Below are 17806 nucleotides of genomic sequence, written 5' to 3' on the forward strand. Positions count from 1 at the left end.
ATAATCCTGACTGGCGACACCACTGGCTGTTGTGGCTTTGACAGCTCATGTGGTTAATTCTGGATCATTGTCAGCTTGATCACAGGAGCAGATTGATGGCATGGTGGACCCAGGATTGGGTGGCCTTGGACTTATGATGCTGACCAGCCATGACTCTGGCCTTGAGGCCAGCTGATACCATGGATATTAAGCGGGCTGACCTAGAGAAACTCCCACCTGCATTGTCACATTACACAGCAAATCTGGTATGTACCTCACCCTTTGTTCCTGGAAGACTTTCACTGCGGAGGTAAGATTGAACACTTTAGAAGTCCTCCCAGAGGCTTCCACCAGTGCCCCTGTCCTCTTTCCTGTGCCTCTGTTTCTCCTCGTGTGGAAAGGAAGATAATGGTAATCCCAATGGTGACCTGGAGTATCCCTAATGTCATTTTCACTGGTAGAGGTATCCTTGGAAGCGACAAGATGAAGGAGTGATGGTTCCTGGAAGATTGTCCACCAGCAGCCTGTGGCGTTCTTGCTCATTCCTAATCTGTAATCATCTGTCTGCAGCCAAAGTGGTCCAGGCCCAAGGGCACATCCCCACAAGGCCTTCCTCTTGTACTTTGGGATCCCTTACAGGGGGCTTCTTGCCTCCTCTGGTCACGCAGAGCTACACGTGAGACTAGGGAGTGGAGGAGAGCTTGCATGTTTTGAACAAGGCAAGGCTCACAGAAGGATGCTACTTGGCACTCTGGTTCCTTCTCATAATTGTCAGGAAACCAGGATCAACACAGTGCCACGGAATTCTACTAATGAAATGTCTGCTCTCCCGAACACAGGTCTCATGGCCAGCCCAGAGAGATGCTCATTAAGTGAAAGGGCTGATAATTCAATCACTGCAGGGCTGGGCATAAGCAGAGGTTGCTGCTTCCCTGGGAAAGAGCTTGCCCTACTCCCCCCCACCAACGCCCTTTCTCTACCCCCTGCCCCACCCCCTCGAGCTGGGGCTGGGGATGGTTTAGTCTCTCCAAATCAGGTCTCAGGAATTAGAGCTTGTGCAGGAAGAGCCGCCATCTAGAAATCTCCAGCCTGTCTCCATGGAGTGTATTCATTCAGACAAGTAATGGTTTGACATCCAGCAAGGGCTTCTTGCCAGCTTCTAGAATAGGGGTTCAATTTGGGGGCAAATAACCTCTACCTTGCAGAATCTGATGGAGGCTGTGGACATTCCTGCCAGAAAAATGCTTGACCACACAAAATTCAGCACACGATTCCAATAAGTTCATAGACCCCAGAAACCCTTCCTGTGCTGCTGGGTTACATCACATGTGTCCAGCTCCACAGGTGCACTTCCTTCCAGTTTTGGGGGGAACAATGATAGTAAAGCTAATAGTAATGTGGGTGGAGAGGCCTCGGTGATCTCTTTGAGTTGAACGCCACCTTCAACCCACATCTGTGCACGTCTAAGTGTTGTCCATCCTGCAGGCCTCGTGGCAAAGCTTCTGAAATTCATCCCTGGTTCTCCTTCCCTCTTCTTCGTCTGAGAACATTGTACCCCTAACGACGATGACCATTTTCTTCTTACACTATATGTTTATACGCCTTCTGTCCTCTCTATGGGAGACCTGTTCCCAGGAGGTGGAGACCAGCCATATTTGTTTCGTCTTTGGTTGCCCCTCAGCACCTATTGTAGAGTCTTTTCTATGTAGCCAGTTCTCAGTATATGTTTTCTGGATGCATGGATGGATGATGAATGCATGTCTTCCCTTGGGGACTGCCCACATGTCTAACCAGCCTGCCTACAGTAGGATGAAGCTGGACATTGACAAACAGGGCCCACTTGGCCTTCCTTGCAGGCTTCCAACACAGTTGCATCTCCCACATGCACCCACTCAGGGACACGGAGAAGGCTGTCCCCAAGAGGAGACGTTCCTCCCTTCTTCCCATGCAGCAGCCTCAGGATTCTTTGACATTTAACTCCAGTGCAATTTGTTTGTTTTCACCCGAGTTGAAAATACCAACAAATGTCACCCGCCTTCGTTCCCCTGTCCTACTAACATGTGACTTTGATGGGCCGGGATCCAGCAACACTAATGAGCATCTCAGGTCTTCCTGAATTAGCAAGGGGATGCAGAGCTCTGCGTAGGTAAGAGGTGGGTGTGGAGGTGGGTCCAGCAAGAGAAGGGTGAGCACAGAGTTAGGCATGGGGGCAGGGATGCCTGCCAAGGCCAGTGGTAGAGCAAGGAGGTCGGGGAAGACAGTCCTTTCACCAGCACCATCAAAGGGAAAGATGGCTCGATAGTCCTATGCCTCTCACTGTTCGAAAGGACTTCTCCACATTGCCCTGAAGGTTGTCTGGTTGTTCCCTGCATCTGGCCAGCTCCTGCCTGCCATGTACCTTTCTCAGGGATGGAGCTTGGATGCCACCTTATACTTTTTGGAAATTATATCAGAAATTGATTTCATTGTGAGTGATAAAAAAATAAAGACTTTTTTTTCTCTCTCATGTAGAAAGTACAGGCAATAAGGTCTATATTCAAATGAACAGCATTGTAACGATGTCAAGTTCCTGCTTTGATAATGTACTATAGGTATATCAGATGTTATCATGGGGGAAAGTGGGGTGAAGAGTCTATGGGAATTCTTACTATTTTTGAAACTTCTTATGAGTCTTAAACTATTTTTTTAAGTTATAATTAAAACAAAAACAAAAACTTCAGGGATTCCAGGACTATATGGTGGTGCTATGATCACCAGGTGCCCAGGTTCCTTCTGTTTTGTCACTTTGTATCCCCAAACACATGGCTACCAGTTTGTGGACCAAGATAGCTGTGCAAGTTCTGTCCATGCATCAACATTCCAGTTGTTAGGAAACAGGGAGGGGCAAAGAAGGGTGCATCCTTTCTTAAAGGACACCTCTAGGGTATCACATACTAGTGTTTTACTTATAGCCCATTGGCTAAAACTTAGTCATATGACCACACCTAGGTACAAGGGAGGCTGGGAAATGTAGTCTTTATTCTGCATGGCTTTGTGGCCAAATAACACTTGGGGCTTCTTACTGGGGAAAATGGGAGAATGGATATTAGAGGACAACCAGGGGACTCTGTACTGTCACACCATGGAGGAAGTGCACAACGCTGGGCGTCAAGGAAGGGCTGGCTGATTTGATTGCCCTCCCAACTCTCCAACCTGACTTCTCCGCTACTCCTCCACTCAACTACAGCAGGAAGTTGCCCTGTTTCCTTCCTTCAGCAAAGTAGACTGAGTCCTCCTTCACTCATCTAGGGAGCCTCCATCCAATCTCCTTGTCTCTGTGTGGGAACTTAAGCCAGAGGCATTCGTCCTTTCTGGCTCTGCTTCATGTCAAAAGGCAGGAGGCAGTTATGTGATGTGAATTAGGAAAAACAGTTAGACTCTCCCAGCCTTGCAGTCTCTCCTAACACCATTCCCACAAATCAGGGGATAATGCCTAAAATTTCATTAGGGACCCTGTTCCTTGGTTAAGCAGTGCAGAATTCGCAGTTAACCTAATCAGCCATTAATATTTTAACCATTGATCAATATTTTAACCATTTATTTGATCTTTTTTTTTTTTAAACATCTTTATTGAAGTATAATTGCCTTACAATGGTGTGTTAGCTTCTGCTTTATAACAAAGTGAATCAGTTATACATATACAATATGTTCCCAAATCTCTTCCCTCTTGCATCTCCCTCCCTCCCACCCTCCTTTGATCTTTGAAAGTGAGGCAGCAAGACTAGGATTAGGAAAGGTTACGTCTGGAAGAGGATCCAGAGATCGCCTTGCTCCCAAACTCCCTTCCCGTGTACATTGGAGGCAACCGAGGGTGGTAGGAGAGATGTAGACAGCTGTGGTCACACTGTGGCGGGGGTAGCTTCCTCTCAGCTTCAACTTCACTCTGATCTCCTGATTATCAGAATAATTTTTTTTTTCACCCTACCTGAAGCTGGTTGAGTTAGGGTCTCAAGGGGAGCACTTGCTTGCTGAGACTAAACCCTGGGGGTTGCAGGAGAAACATAAAACTCACTGCCTCCACCGAGAGCTGATCTGCTTTTCCCATTCATAGCAGGAAGGTGTGAGTCCCTTCCCCCAAGTCGGCAACACCCCTGAATCCTGAGGCCAAAGTGATGGTGCGAGTCGAAGAGCGATTCACAGTCCCCCACTGGGACCAGTGTGAAGGACACCACTCAGGAGCAACCAGCCCCCTGATCTCTCACCTGCTTGTGCTTTAACTCTGGGAGCACTCTGACCTTTGACACATCAGGGCGGAGAACCCCACCCCGAAATTCTAGGGTGAGCTCCCCATTCTCTCTCAGTTAAATGTTTGATAATAAAGTGACTCTGCCTACTGTTTGGCTAGAGCCCCTGTACATTTTGTTGACTGGCTCTCCTGGAGAGCTAGGTGAGTCCTAGGGTCCTGAGACTGACAATACTGACAAAACACTCGGACAGCCCAGAGGGACCAGCGGTCACTGACTAGGAGGGACACTCTGGGCAAGTCACCTAAACACCTCTCTGAGCCTCACTTGCCTCATCTGTAAAATAGGGATAATTACCACACCCACTACATAGGGTGGGTGGGAGGATGAAAGGGTTAAAGCATGAAATGATATGGGCATGAAATTAACACTCAGCAAGTGTTCACCGTTAGATGGTGATAGATGATGATGACGATGATGACGTCATCTCCATTTCAAGGGCTAAAGAGTAAGAATTATTGAAGCCAAATTCAAGCCTTTGGCCTTCTGAGAAGTTCACAGAAAAATAGAGGTTTAAGGACACACTTTCTCAAGACTCTCTAATCACAGGTCCCCAGTTAGTTCGGGTGGAAGAAGGCATTACCAGAAAGTGACAGCTGTGCCTATGGCAGTGCTTTAGCCAAGTTTGGGAAAAGAAGAGAGACTGAAGGTGAGGCTTCACAGAGGAGAGGTGGCTTGCTGAGGCCATGGGCAGGGCCAGGATGGGACCCAGGTCACAGAACGCCTGCACCAGGCTCTTCCTGCTGTATTAGTCAGTCCCTGGGAGCCAGAGTGCTCCCATTCCAACATGAAGAAAGACAACATTAGGAATGCAGAGGGCAAATCCCAGGGTAATGGAGCCTGATGTTTGTAATAAAAATTTAAATGTGCCATCCTGGTGGCAATGGCGACTTTTATCTGATCAGCCTGTCAGCGCTTACGAAGGCTGGGCTGTGTAAATGGCAAAAGCAAATTGAATTCATATTTACTGCCCTTGATTCTGTGGGGTTTATTGTTTCCAGTGGATTCATCTCTCGCTCCTCTTTCTCCTCTTCCTCCTTTTTCCTCCCTGTTCTTCTTACACTTTCAAGTGGTTTTATTATCCAACAACTCACCGGGAAAGTTGACAAGAGAGAAGACTGCTCTCTCTGTGTGCAGATTATTTTCCAACCGCTCCTGCAAGTGAACTCTCCACCTCTATCTGCCCTGCCCCGTGCCCTGGGAGGCTGGCCTGTGTGGACCGCTTCCTGCAGGCTCCTTTGTCCTCTAGCTTCCTGGGTTTGGCGACTGGGAGGCCCAGGAGGAGGTGAGAGGCAGGATGAGAGAGAGGGGACTGTGTCCTTGGCCAGCTCCCGCCCAGGCTGCAGTTGGTCAGTGGGCTGTATCCATCCCCATCCCGCTCCCGCGTCTGTAACACTGCGTGGGTTCTGGGAACTGCCCTCTGCCTTCAACCCTTCAGGCCTAGGGATGAAAGGGTTTGAAAAGCCTCCCTCTGTTGCCAGCCCCTGGGGGCCACAGCACCCCTCTTGGGTTCCCCTAACCCTGCCCACACCTCTGTAAATAGTCTAAACTCCCTTCACTAAGTGTCCCTTCAGTTCTTTCATCTGTTCCTCCCTGACTGATGATGTTTCTCTGTCCCTTCTGTCCAGAACTGGGAGGAGACAAGAAGATACTTTTTACCAAGTGGGAGGAAGTGCGGGGCGCTGGAGCTAGAGCTGGTCTGTGAAGAGGAGTTTGCCTGGGGGTAGAGCGGGCACCAGGCCTGGCACCTGCACCCCACCCCCGAGCAGCTGGGCAGCCCTGCCTCACCACCCCTCCTGCCCCTTCAGTGCTGCTCAGCCGGGGCATGCGACATGGGACAGCATGTCAGGGGACCCCACAGATAGGCCTTTTCCCTAGTGTGACTTACGTCTACTGAGGGAATTTGTGGGAGCTCCATAAAACAGCAAAGGTAGCCCCGACTGAAAAGTCTTCCTGCTTTCGTGTGTCACCTTGTAAGTCTAGGTTGGCCAACAGGTGATGAGGATTCTGTTTCAAGGCCAAGGAAAGACCTGACCTTGGAGGTGCAACATGGGAATCTTTGCCTGTAACTGTGTCCCCCATGCAGGAGCGCCCTCCCCGCCACCCACAAACAGGCAAATAAACTCCCATCAAGCCAATCTGATTGTCTAAATTCTTTTTGTTTTAATAATCAGAGGTGTTACTAGTAGTCCAAGATTAAATATTCCCTGCTTGATGTTGCGCCAGCTGCATAATAACAGGCAAGGGTAGTAACCACAGGCCTGTGCAACGAGACATCGCCCTTCTCAGAGCAGCCTGTGAGCTTCAGTGATATTACGCTGGCGGCAGCCCCTGCGGAGGCCCAGCTGCGGACTTGCGGGAACGGCTGCTTCAGGGAGGCCTGGCCCCCACCTGGGCTTCCCACGGTGGGGTAAGCAGAGGGGGCTGTGAGGAGCAGGAGGACGCTGCGAATATTAGCCTCAGATGCCGGAGGAAGAACTGTGGGCAGGTGCTAGCCACAGCCCCGCCCTCGGGGAGACGCGGCCCCGCCCTCGGGGAGCCCGGTCTGAGGGGAGACGCGGCCCCGCCCTCAGGGAGACACAGCCCCGCCCTCAGGGAGCCCCGGTCTGAGGAGAGACGCGTCCCCGCCCTCGGGGAGCCCCAGTCTGAGGGGAGACACGGCCCCGCCCTCAGGGAGACACAGCCCCGCCCTCAGGGAGCCCCGGTCTGAGGAGAGACGCGGCCCCGCCCTCGGGGAGCCCCGGTCTGAGGGGAGACGCGGCCCCGCCCTCGGGGAGCCCCGGTCTGAGGGGAGACGCGGCCCCGCCCTCGGGGAGCCCCGGTCTGAGGGGAGACGCGGCCCTGCCTCAAGGAGCCCCAGTCTGAGGGGAGACGGAGGCCCGTCCTCAGGGAGCCCCGGTCTGAGGGGACACACGGCCCCATCCTCGGGGATCCCCGGTCTGAGGGGAGACGCGGCCCCGCCCTCGGGGAGCCCCGGTCTGCTGAGGGGAGATCCAACCCCTACCTCTATTGACCTTCAAGTCTGATATCCTGGTCAGATGTTAACCCATAATTAACTTCTCTAGCTGGACGAAACTTCAGTGCTATCCAGCCATTGCCTAGCCTGTAGCCTGGTTGGCGTGAAGAAGAAAAGCCAATTTTAATTTTAGCCTGAGCCAAACATAATGAGGAGAGTAAATCACAGAGTGAACATTCCCCAGCCGAGTGGAAATGAGTTTTGGATTTTCTGCCGCTTTGAATTCCCCCCCCCCTTCTCCCTTCCTCACCGGGGTCCTGGAGGGGACCACGCGCTCCGCTTGCTCCGTTGCGCGTGGGGACCAGAGAGGGGCCGGGGTGCTCGGTGGCGGGTGTTGTGTGGTTTAGAGCAGGCGAAGATGAAAGCGCTAAAGTGGCGAAGACGGGGTCCTTGGCTGTGAATCTGCTGGGGAAGACTCTGGGAGAGGCAGAAAGGACCAGAAAGGCCGAGTCCACCGCAGACGCCTCCCTGTGTATCCACACTCTCCGCATCCCGCCTCTGAGGTAAGAAGGCGGTGGTCTACCCAGCCGTGCCCAGAGCTGGAGCCTCGCTTGCTTGAGGCTTCGGGTGATAGAATCTAAAAGAGGCTTGGAACGGGGGTTATGGCAGAGAAAAGTCTTGAAAGTCATGACCGAATCGAAGCAGAGATCTGTGCGTGTGAAAGCTGAGCCCCCACACGCTCACAGCTGAGGGCTGGCGTGGAGGCCGACGGGCGGAAAGCGGCCGGAAGGCCGGGGCCTGAACCGATGCCGAGAGCCGCCAGCCCCGTAGGCCGTCCGTGTCCCCTAAGCAGGGACGGATCACAGGCGACCATGGAGAGTAACGCACTTGCAGTTGACAACACAGCCGCGAGACAGCGTTTGTTCCCATCAAAGCTGAGCAAGTCAGCTCGCCTCCCCTCCCCCACGCCCGCGGGTCCCCCAGTCACCGCCTCCATCCGTGCAGCGCCCCCTCGCTCACCCACGAAGGCGCCTCCGGGCACACTCAGGCACGCCTGCCCCCCTCACACACACACACCCTCCACTCGTGCTCCACGCCCATCCGTACACGGGCCTCCCTCATTCACACGCGAACGCTCACCTGGCTCACACGTGTCTCAAGACAGAAGAGGGCTAGTGTTCCACAGCCCTGGTTGTGAATACGTTGGGTAGAAGCCACTTTCCGGTCAACTCTCACTACCTATCATTAGTGTGGGAACTAAGGTCTCTTGCCTTCGATAAGCGGCCTGTTCGTGTTAGTCACTGACGAGGATATGCGTGGCTTTTCCATCATGTTTGATTCCCACGTGTCTGACGTTTCCACAATGGCCCAGGCTCGGCCGGTACCTTATAGCACGAGAGTTGTACGGAAGTGTGCCCTGGGCTGGATGCCCCAGAAGTGGACTTGAAACAAGGATTTGAGTGTAAGTGGCTTATTTGGCCCGTGATCGCAGGACTCCCAGGAAGAGGAAGAGGGGTGGGAGGTCACGTGGGGAGGGGAAGGCAGCCAGTAACAGGGTGTGTTAGAAGCAGGCGGCTGCGAAGGGCCACTGCGGCTCAGTCTCACTGGGGACCCGTAGGAGTCTGTGCACGACACGCTTCGGAGTCGTTCCACCCAACCGGCGAGGAAGCTGAGGTCTTTATCTTCCACCCCCCTTACTAGCCTTGGTTGGGGGGCTGTCCTCCAGGGCATGAATGCGCCAGCCTGGCTGGCCCGCCCCAGACGGGGGCGAGCACACTCCTGCAGTAAGAGGGCGTGTACAGGGTCGAAGGTGCCAAGGTGTACAGCTGTTCATGCTGGAGCCCTCATTCATTCATTCATTCTCTATCAAACATGTGCCTGGTGCCTGCTCTGTGCTACGTCCTGGGCTTGCTACTGGGGATTCGGAGCTGAACAAAATACAGTCCCTGCCAAGAAGGGGTTCCCAGGTGAATAGGGTAGAAAACAGGGAAACACATAATTACACTGCAACACAATCAAAGCTATCGTGGATGTGTTAACAGGGAGGCATCGTGCTGTCACTGAGCAGACAGGAAGCAGTTCTGAGCTTAATAGCTTACTTAGCATAACAACTGCTTACCTTGCACAATAGAAGTTTAAACAGAGCCTAAGTGGGCTCATTCTGCCCTTGGATGTTTTAGACTTCGTTTCCCTTTTCTTTCCTGTTACCTCTGCTATCTAAGACCAGTCTTTTCAGCTAGTTTATGAAGAAGTCCCAGGATTTGGGATGTGGCCTCTGTCTCCCCGGCTTTGCCTGGGGACGGCACAGGGAATGTTTTTGCCCATCCTGTGTGGGTGTCTTTCTGCAGCCATGGAGCTAGGACCTTCCAAGGGCAGGCTTTCTGGCTTTCTCTGTCTCTGTCTCTCGGTCTCTCCCTCTCCCTTCAAACTAGAAGCTGTGACTCCAACATCAACATAGAAGCTGCCTGTGGTCAAAAGCTATGCCTCCCCCCATCAGACTGGGAGCTCTCTGTGGTCAGGAGCTATCTCCCTCTCCAACACATCCACTGAACTTGCCCCCATCCCCTCTTTCTCGAGATTCTAGAAGGATTCCTGTGCAAAGCAGCATCAGGGAGGGGGATGGAGAAAATCAGTTCTCTGATGCTAACTCATTTCTCTTACCCTCAGAAGAAACCCCAGACTGTTACTTCTTAAGGGCCTGAGAGGTGGAGGTGCTGGCGACGGGGCAAGGACAGGGGCTGGAAGCCTCAACCTGGAACCACGCACCGGGCTGGAGGCAGGGTCGCCACCTGACAACTCCTAGATCAGAGAAGCAGCCCCTTCAGGAAACCCATGTCTGAAAATCAAGTTTCCTTTTCCGGTCCCCTGGCTCCTGTGCAGGTCCCTTCAGGGCTCGCCTTGAGTGGTGTGATTTATGGGGAGCAGCAAGTACTCTGAGAGGGCAAGTCTGGAAAGAAGACGCAGGCGGCTGCCTCTCCTGGCAGATACGAACCCCTCCCCCTCTTATTAATTCACACTTTCCTGTCGGCCTGGAGCACCCTGGAGGGGCCATTTCTTTTTACCTGAAGCAGAGACAGGCATCTTACTTGATTTACAGGCTCCAGGGGCGGGTGGCTCCTCGGCTGGTTGCTAAGGTATCTTTTAAATGGAAATCAGGGTGGAGAGATATCACATATATCGTGCCAGCCATCTGCTAAATGTTGCCTCTTCTGTCTGGAACAGCTCGAGGTGGTTCTGGCAGGAAGGCAGGGCCAGGGGCTGGGGGAAGGGCGAGGAAAGTCTGTGGTCTCCACATGAAGTTAAGGAACAGGAAATTTCCTTTTGTGCTGCCATGTCTGCCGTGTCCCTTAGTTTTCCCCTTTCTGTCCTCATCGTTCTTTTTTTCCTTTGGTTTTAAATATAAAATCCCATCTGGAGATTCTGATTACAAACCACCAGCCTAGTTCCACAACTCTATATTCATTGCCAGTATATTTAATTGTGTACGTGCGTGCATGTGTATGTGTGTGACTCACTACCATCGGGCCTGACAGGTGGGTCTTTCTGAGCCAATTAGGCCTCAGCTTCTGAGAACACCAGCAGCGTTCCTTCCAGGCCCATCCCCAAGCAGGAAACACAAGTGCCCAAATTTAGTTGAACAGCTGGGTTGTCACAGGTTACTAAGCAATCTCATGGTAGAGGCAGCCGGTTTCTACGTACACCAGGCACATGGAAGCCTCTAGAGGGGCCTCTTCTACTCTCAGGGCAGCCTGGAGCTAGACTATCCTGAGTTCAAATCATGATTCTTCTCAGGGGAGATGGGAGAGTTTGGGCAGGTCCAAGTCTCTTTGAACCTCACTTCCTGGTGGTTAAAACAGGGGTAGCAATACTCAGGCCATGAGGTACGGTAGATCAGGTTGCTCACTGCACAAGGCTGTTCCGCTAAGGAGGACTCCAGACGCCCAGTGGGGACACCTCTTTCCAATTACACCAGAGCATCTTAATGGACTAGTGGCAGCACTCACCTTGCAGAGTTGTTGTGAAAACCGCGTCCAGAAACCTAGGGAGGAAGGGAGGAGAACTGTTCCTACCCTGGGTAAACCCCCAGAGACATGCTGATTCTCCCAGGCACTGCAGGGCCAGGGGGGATTGTTTCTGTTCCTCTCCAGCTCATCGCCTGGTCTCTCTGGCAACTTCCCTGACTCGCCCCTCCCCTCCCCCCCAGTCCTGGCTCATAGACATTCTGAGCAGACAAGCTCTTGCTCCTTTGCGGATGGATTCCTCCCATGAAGGCTGATTCTGACATTTGATACCAGCATCCATTTCATAGCCTCGCTTCTGATCCCCACGCACCTCTCTCAGCTTCGGCCCCTCCTGCCTGCTTTCATCTGCTTCTTTGTTCCTGATACCAGCCTTCTACTCCTAATCCGCCACCTCTCCGTGGTCCCCTCCACCACCTACACCATTCCGAGATGCTTAGAGGAACCTGGGTTGCTCTTTCTATCATTTGTTCAAATCACTGCTCAAAAGAGAGATCCTCCCCACCCCCCCCAGGTGTGCACTAGTTGCCTGTTATCTACCCCGTTCCCCTCACCTCCCTCCCAACTTGGGGTTTAAGCTGCTTTTTGTTGGCTATAAGAGTAATAAGTGACGGTTCTCAGAATACAATTTTAATTAAGATTCAATAGTCACTTCTCTGTCAGTAAGCTCCCATGCTGATTACTTAAAATATATTTACCCAGCTCTATTATGTCACAGATATGAATTCATTAGATGTTTGTTAATCCTCAACAAACTCTTTTTTTAAATGTGGTTTGTTTAGCACAATTTACAGGGGCACAACTGTTTGAAACCATGGGCCCCATGCAGGGTGTGCATCCCAAAGTGTCCGCATCGTTCCTGCTTGCTGCCACTGCCGGAGGGCAGGCGACAGAGGCAGGGATGGAAAGGCCCAAGGATGCCGTAGGACAGGGCAGTCAGTCCATATCGCACTGATGCCGCCCATGCTGGTCAGCCTTCCAGGACACAGGGCAGGGTCAGAGAGGGAGGAGAAAGAGGATCTGGAGGGACAGTGGAAGATACCCCCACAGGCCGCCAACAGCCTCGGCTCTGGACTCAGATGCACTTGACAATGATTATTACCATTTCCTGTGTGTGCAGCGATGGGAAGATGTTGGAAAGTGCTGCTGAGCCTTAGAAACTGCGGTGTTTACTGACAAGAGCTCATGAGGAGGATGCCCTTCTCAAGGGGCCAGAGGCTTTCAGAACCCTACCCACCCCCCCATAAACATACACATGCACATAGACACAGGCACGCGTGCACACAGCTTAACTAGCAAGGGACCTCCTTGGGGGTGGCTATCCCTGTGTCCCCAGTGGGTGTAGGAGATACCACTCACCTCTCCTTGAGCAGATGAAGTGGCCAGAGACCTCTGACCTCCCTGACTCTATGACCACACTGAGCCATATGCTTGAGAAAGCACACGGATGGCTGGCGGAAGATACTTCTGAAGCTTCTGTGTGACCAGGCCACTCCACGAAGATGGTTTTCTCAGCTGATTAGCCAAGTGAACCCTGGACAGAGCTGATACAGAACTCAGAACCTCAGTGACAATGCCAGAAGCTCCCTTGGCTCAGCACCAGATTTTATTCATTCACTCATTCAATACTGATTGGGCACTTACTACAAGTCGGGTGTGGTACTGGGTGCTGGGATACAGTGATGGGTGGACAGGGTAGATAAATTCCCTGCCTTGTGGAGTTTCTAGTCTAGGGAGACAGACGTGTAAGTGATTAAGGAATTGTATAAGTGTGGTGAGCAATACGTAGGACAAGTATAGGGTGCTAAGGGGCCCATAGCAGGAAGGTCTGTTTTGGTCAAGGTTTTGGAGAGGCTTCCTGGAGCAGGTGCCATTTAAGCTGAGCCTGGAGGTGCACTAGGAGCTTGGTCAGGCAGGAGTGGAGGCGGGGGAGAAGCCGGGAAGAGAGCAGGGCTTGGAGGAAGTCCCGGAGGAAGGTCAAGCCTGGCAGTTATAAGTGAGAGAGGTTGAGTGTAGTTGAAGCAAGAAGAACAAAGGAAGAAAGAGTCGTGAGAAAGAAAGTGGAGAAATGGGCAGAACCAGCTCTTGCAAAGACTTGTCCTTGTGCTAAACATAAGAAGAGGGTCAAGGCAGATGGAAAAGATTCCTGTTTGCTTTATCAGCACCCAGCTAAGTATGTACCTAGAAGGCCATGCATTTGGGCATGGAGAAGGTGGCACAAAAGCTTCCACATGTAGACACCTCTGGGATGGATGTGCCTGGTGGGACCTGGGTCAGGGCAGGCTGGTACCCCTCAAGGAGGAGATGGGCGAGAGCAGGGACTGGAAGGGTGGGCTTTTGCTCATGGGAGCTCAGAGCAGAGCTGCATGGAAATAGGCATGTTGACAAAGGCTTTTAATGAGGGTGACCATAATGAAGAAGATGTAAAGAAAAGAAAATCCTCTGGAACAGAGGTAAGCAAACTTTTTCTGTAAAGGGCAAGACAGAAAATATTTTAGGCTTTTGCTGGCCATATTCTGTCTGCTGCAACTACTTACTTCCACCATTGTAGCGTGAAAAAAGACACAGACCATATGCAAACATGAGCATGGCCGTGTTCTAATAAAACTTTATTTACAAACACAGGTGGCAGGCTGGATTTGGCCCTTGGGCTACACTTAGGTAACACCTGCTGTAACGGTGCTGTCCATTGTGGAAGCCCATAGTCGCATAAGGCTATTGAGCACTTGAAATGTGCTCTAAGTGTTAAATACACTTGGATTTTGAAGACTTAGTACAAATAAAAGAATGTTGAACATCTCCTTCATAATTGTTTGTATTGATTACATGTTGAAATAATTTTTTGGATATAGTGGATTAAGTAAAATACATGATCAAAATTGATTTCACATGTTTCTTTTCACTTTTTTAATATGGCCATGTAATTTAAATGTAATTTAATATGTAATTTAAAATTATATTCATGGCTCGTATTATGTTTCTATTGGACAGTGCTGTTCAGGATTAACACTCACTACAGATAAAATGCAAAGTAAATCTCACCCTGAAGCGTTTCAGGTGGGAGATTTACCCTTAAAGAGACACAGTGATGGAACTCAAATCTTCACAATAAAGTCATATCTGATTGGAATAGGTTTTTAAATTTACTATGTATCTTTTTTTTATCAGCTAGTTGTTTTGTCCGCATCTGTGCTCCTTAAACTGGGAGCAATAGAGCTCTACTTCCTCAAGGCATTAATAGTTGTTATGCAAAAAAATAGGAGTATATTTAGCTTAAAAAAAGGAGCAATGCCTAATTAAACATTAAATCAAATTTCTTTACTGCCACAGAATTTCTCAACCCTTCTATGAACTTGCTAGTGCATAGAGAGCTTTTGCAAGGGTGAACAAGAGTGGGCTGTGCTTCCCAATTCAGTGGCCTTAGGAGCCTTCCTTGCAGAACCCTAATTAGCACTCCTAGAAGGCAAATGGAGAGCTGTTGGTCTGCGTGATGCTACACAGCCAGTGTGTAATGATTTTCCGAAAGTCCAACTCAGTTGATGTTCTTAGTACTACATAAATAGAGCCACATGGAATAATGATGAAACTGTAAGATTTGGAGATTCAAAGACCTGATCCAAAGCTCTGTTCCTTCCTTCCCTGGATAGTCATTCTCACAAAAGCACCTACTGTGCGACAGGCAGTGCTATAGGACTTTTATTCAGTGGTGAATAAAAACAAGCCCCAACCGTTTGGGGCTTTTTTGCCAGTGCAGAAGACAAACAATAACAAGACACGTAGGTGAAACATACAGTAACTTAGTGATCAATTCCAAGGAGAAAACGCAGAGCAAGGAAGAGGGATGTGCACAGAGGGTAGGGCCTTGGTGAGAAGGTGACTTTTGCATAAGGACGTGAAGGAGGCTCTTAGGCCATGGACAAGTCCTCATTTATATACACAGATAAGCCCTTCCCTGTGAAGGGTGTTCCTGAAGCCCAGATGAGGTGATGTATATGAAGGTCCAGGCGGGGGACCCAGCACATACTAAGTGCTCAGAAGAAGTCCATGCCTTGGCTTCCCATCCCACCCCCTTCTTCACCTCCCTGAACTCCCAGAGATTCACCCACTATGTGGATTCTCCATGGGGAAGAACTTACCCAAAGCCAGTTCCCCACTAACCCTGGCATCTCCCAGGGACAGCTCTTTCCTTGTCCATGTTCTTGTTCTTAGGGAATGCTGGTCCAATTTGATTTCATGCTGAGCCTAATCCAATTAAGAAGGCAAAACCGCTTCAAAATACAGCCATAGAACACTTTTCAAATCCAATGATTATTAGATGAACCACTGGTATGGAATTATCCATCCATGCATCCATCCAACAAATATTTATTGAGCATCTACTATGTTCCAGGCACTGTGCTAGATGTGCAGGTTATAGCAATTAACAAAATAGACAAAAGTACCTGCCCTCATGGAACTGACATTCTAGTGAGGGAGATAGAAAATATTCCATAAACATAATTAATAAGTAATTAAATAGTCTGTTCCAAGGTGATAAGAGCTAAGGAGAAAGGAAAAAGTAGAATTGTATTGGAGGGACTGGTTGAAGAGATTACACCTGCGTGAGCAGATGCTACTCTACTGCTCCCCAAGGCAGGGGGTGGGTGTGAGGGAGGAAGCTCTGGGCCAGGGCTTTAGGAAGTCGCCTCCTGACCCTGACCTTGTGTCCCTCCCTTCCAGGCGCCGCGGCCTGAGTGACCAGACCATGGAGACCCTGCTTGGTGGCCTGCTGGCGTTTGGCATGGCGTTTGCCGTGGTCGACGCCTGCCCCAAGTACTGTGTCTGCCAGAACCTGTCTGAGTCACTGGGGACCCTGTGCCCCTCCAAGGGGCTGCTCTTCGTACCCCCTGACATCGACCGGCGGACGGTGGAGCTGCGTCTGGGCGGCAACTTTATCATCCACATCGGCCGCCAGGACTTCGCCAACATGACGGGGCTGGTGGACCTGACACTGTCCAGGAACACCATCAGCCACATCCAGCCCTTCTCCTTCCTGGACCTCGAGAGCCTGCGCTCCCTGCACCTTGACAGCAACCGGCTGCCCAGCCTCGGGGAGGACACGCTGCGGGGCCTGGTCAACCTGCAGCACCTCATTGTGAACAACAACCAGCTGGGAGGCATCGCAGACGAGGCCTTCGAGGACTTCCTGCTGACGCTGGAGGATCTGGACCTCTCCTACAACAACCTCCACGGCCTGCCCTGGGGTTCCGTGCGGCGCATGGTCAACCTGCACCAGCTGAGCCTGGACCACAACCTGCTGGACCACATCACCGAGGGCACCTTCGCCGACCTGCAGAAACTGGCCCGCCTGGACCTCACCTCCAACCGGCTGCAGAAGCTGCCCCCGGACCCCATCTTCGCCCACTCCCAGGCCTCTGCCCTGACGGCCACGCCCTTCGCTCCACCCCTGTCCTTTAGTTTTGGGGGAAACCCACTGCACTGTAACTGCGAGCTTCTCTGGCTGCGGAGGCTCGAGCGGGACGATGACCTGGAGACTTGTGGCTCCCCGGGGGCCCTCAAGGGCCGCTACTTCTGGCACGTGCGCGAGGAGGAGTTTGTGTGCGAACCGCCTCTCATCACCCAGCACACGCACAAGCTGCTGGTCCTGGAGGGCCAGGCGGCCACACTCAAGTGCAAGGCCATCGGGGACCCCAGCCCCCTCATCCACTGGGTGGCCCCCGATGACCGCCTGGTGGGGAACTCCTCCAGGACTGCCGTGTATGACAACGGCACCCTGGACATCCTCATCACCACGTCTCAGGACAGCGGCGCCTTCACCTGCATCGCTGCCAATGCTGCCGGGGAGGCCACGGCCACAGTGGAGGTCTCCATTGTCCAGCTGCCACACCTCAGCAATAGCACCAGCCGCACGGCGTCCCCCAAGTCCCGCCTCTCGGACATCACTGGCTCCAGCAAGACCAGCCGGGGAGGTGGAGGTAGTGGGGGCGGGGAGCCTCCCAAAAGCCCCCCGGAACGGGCTGTGCTGGTGTCCGATGTGACCACCACCTCGGCCCTGGTCAAGTGGTCGGTCAGCAAGTCCGCCCCCCGGGTGAAGATGTACCAGCTGCAGTACAACTGCTCCGACGATGAGGTACTGATTTACAGGTGAGCCCGGGACTGCGACAACACAGGGAGGTGTCTGGCTGGGCCAGGAGGAAATGATGGGGAGGGTTTTGAGCTGTTCCCACCTATGCCCCACCTCCCCAGAGGTGTCTGTGGGATTCTGGGGACAAACTGCACCATTTGTGCAGGTGAGAGGAAGTAGAATGAACATTACCTACAAGTTTAAGGAGAGGGGACCCCACGTGGGCAGCCCGAAGAGATGTGTATGTCGGAGGACCGTACCTCCCAGGGCCGTGACTGTGGTAGGTGGTCTCGTGGCTGTGAGCCTCAGAACTTTCTGTTTTGAGCCTCAGATGGAGGGCACACAATAACAATGAGCAGAACTCTTGGCCGAAGAATCTGACTCCTCCAAGGAGGGATGAATCTGACCTTCACCTGGACTTGTAGGCAGTCACAGTTAAGGTCAG

The 17806-nt window shown here is 51.9% G+C and overlaps 1 protein-coding gene across 2 annotated transcripts in view; it reads left to right on the forward strand.

The window, feature by feature from the left end:
* LRFN2 (leucine rich repeat and fibronectin type III domain containing 2) overlaps positions 1-17806 on the forward strand; it is a 192250-nt gene that overhangs the window by 125766 nt on the left and 48678 nt on the right. The window contains exon 2 of one of the 2 annotated variants that reach the window (XM_082414113.1): positions 15957-17381. In XM_082414113.1, the coding sequence (XP_082270239.1) occupies positions 15982-17381 (1400 nt within the window). In that variant the 5' untranslated portion in view covers positions 15957-15981. Of the gene's footprint in view, positions 1-9092; positions 17382-17806 lie in introns of those variants that run through there. The other variant, XM_082414112.1, reaches the window with a different exon arrangement.

The sequence above is a fragment of the Balaenoptera physalus genome (assembly GCF_965194825.1).
Source record: "Balaenoptera physalus genome assembly, chromosome: 11".
Taxonomy (NCBI): domain Eukaryota; kingdom Metazoa; phylum Chordata; class Mammalia; order Artiodactyla; family Balaenopteridae; genus Balaenoptera; species Balaenoptera physalus.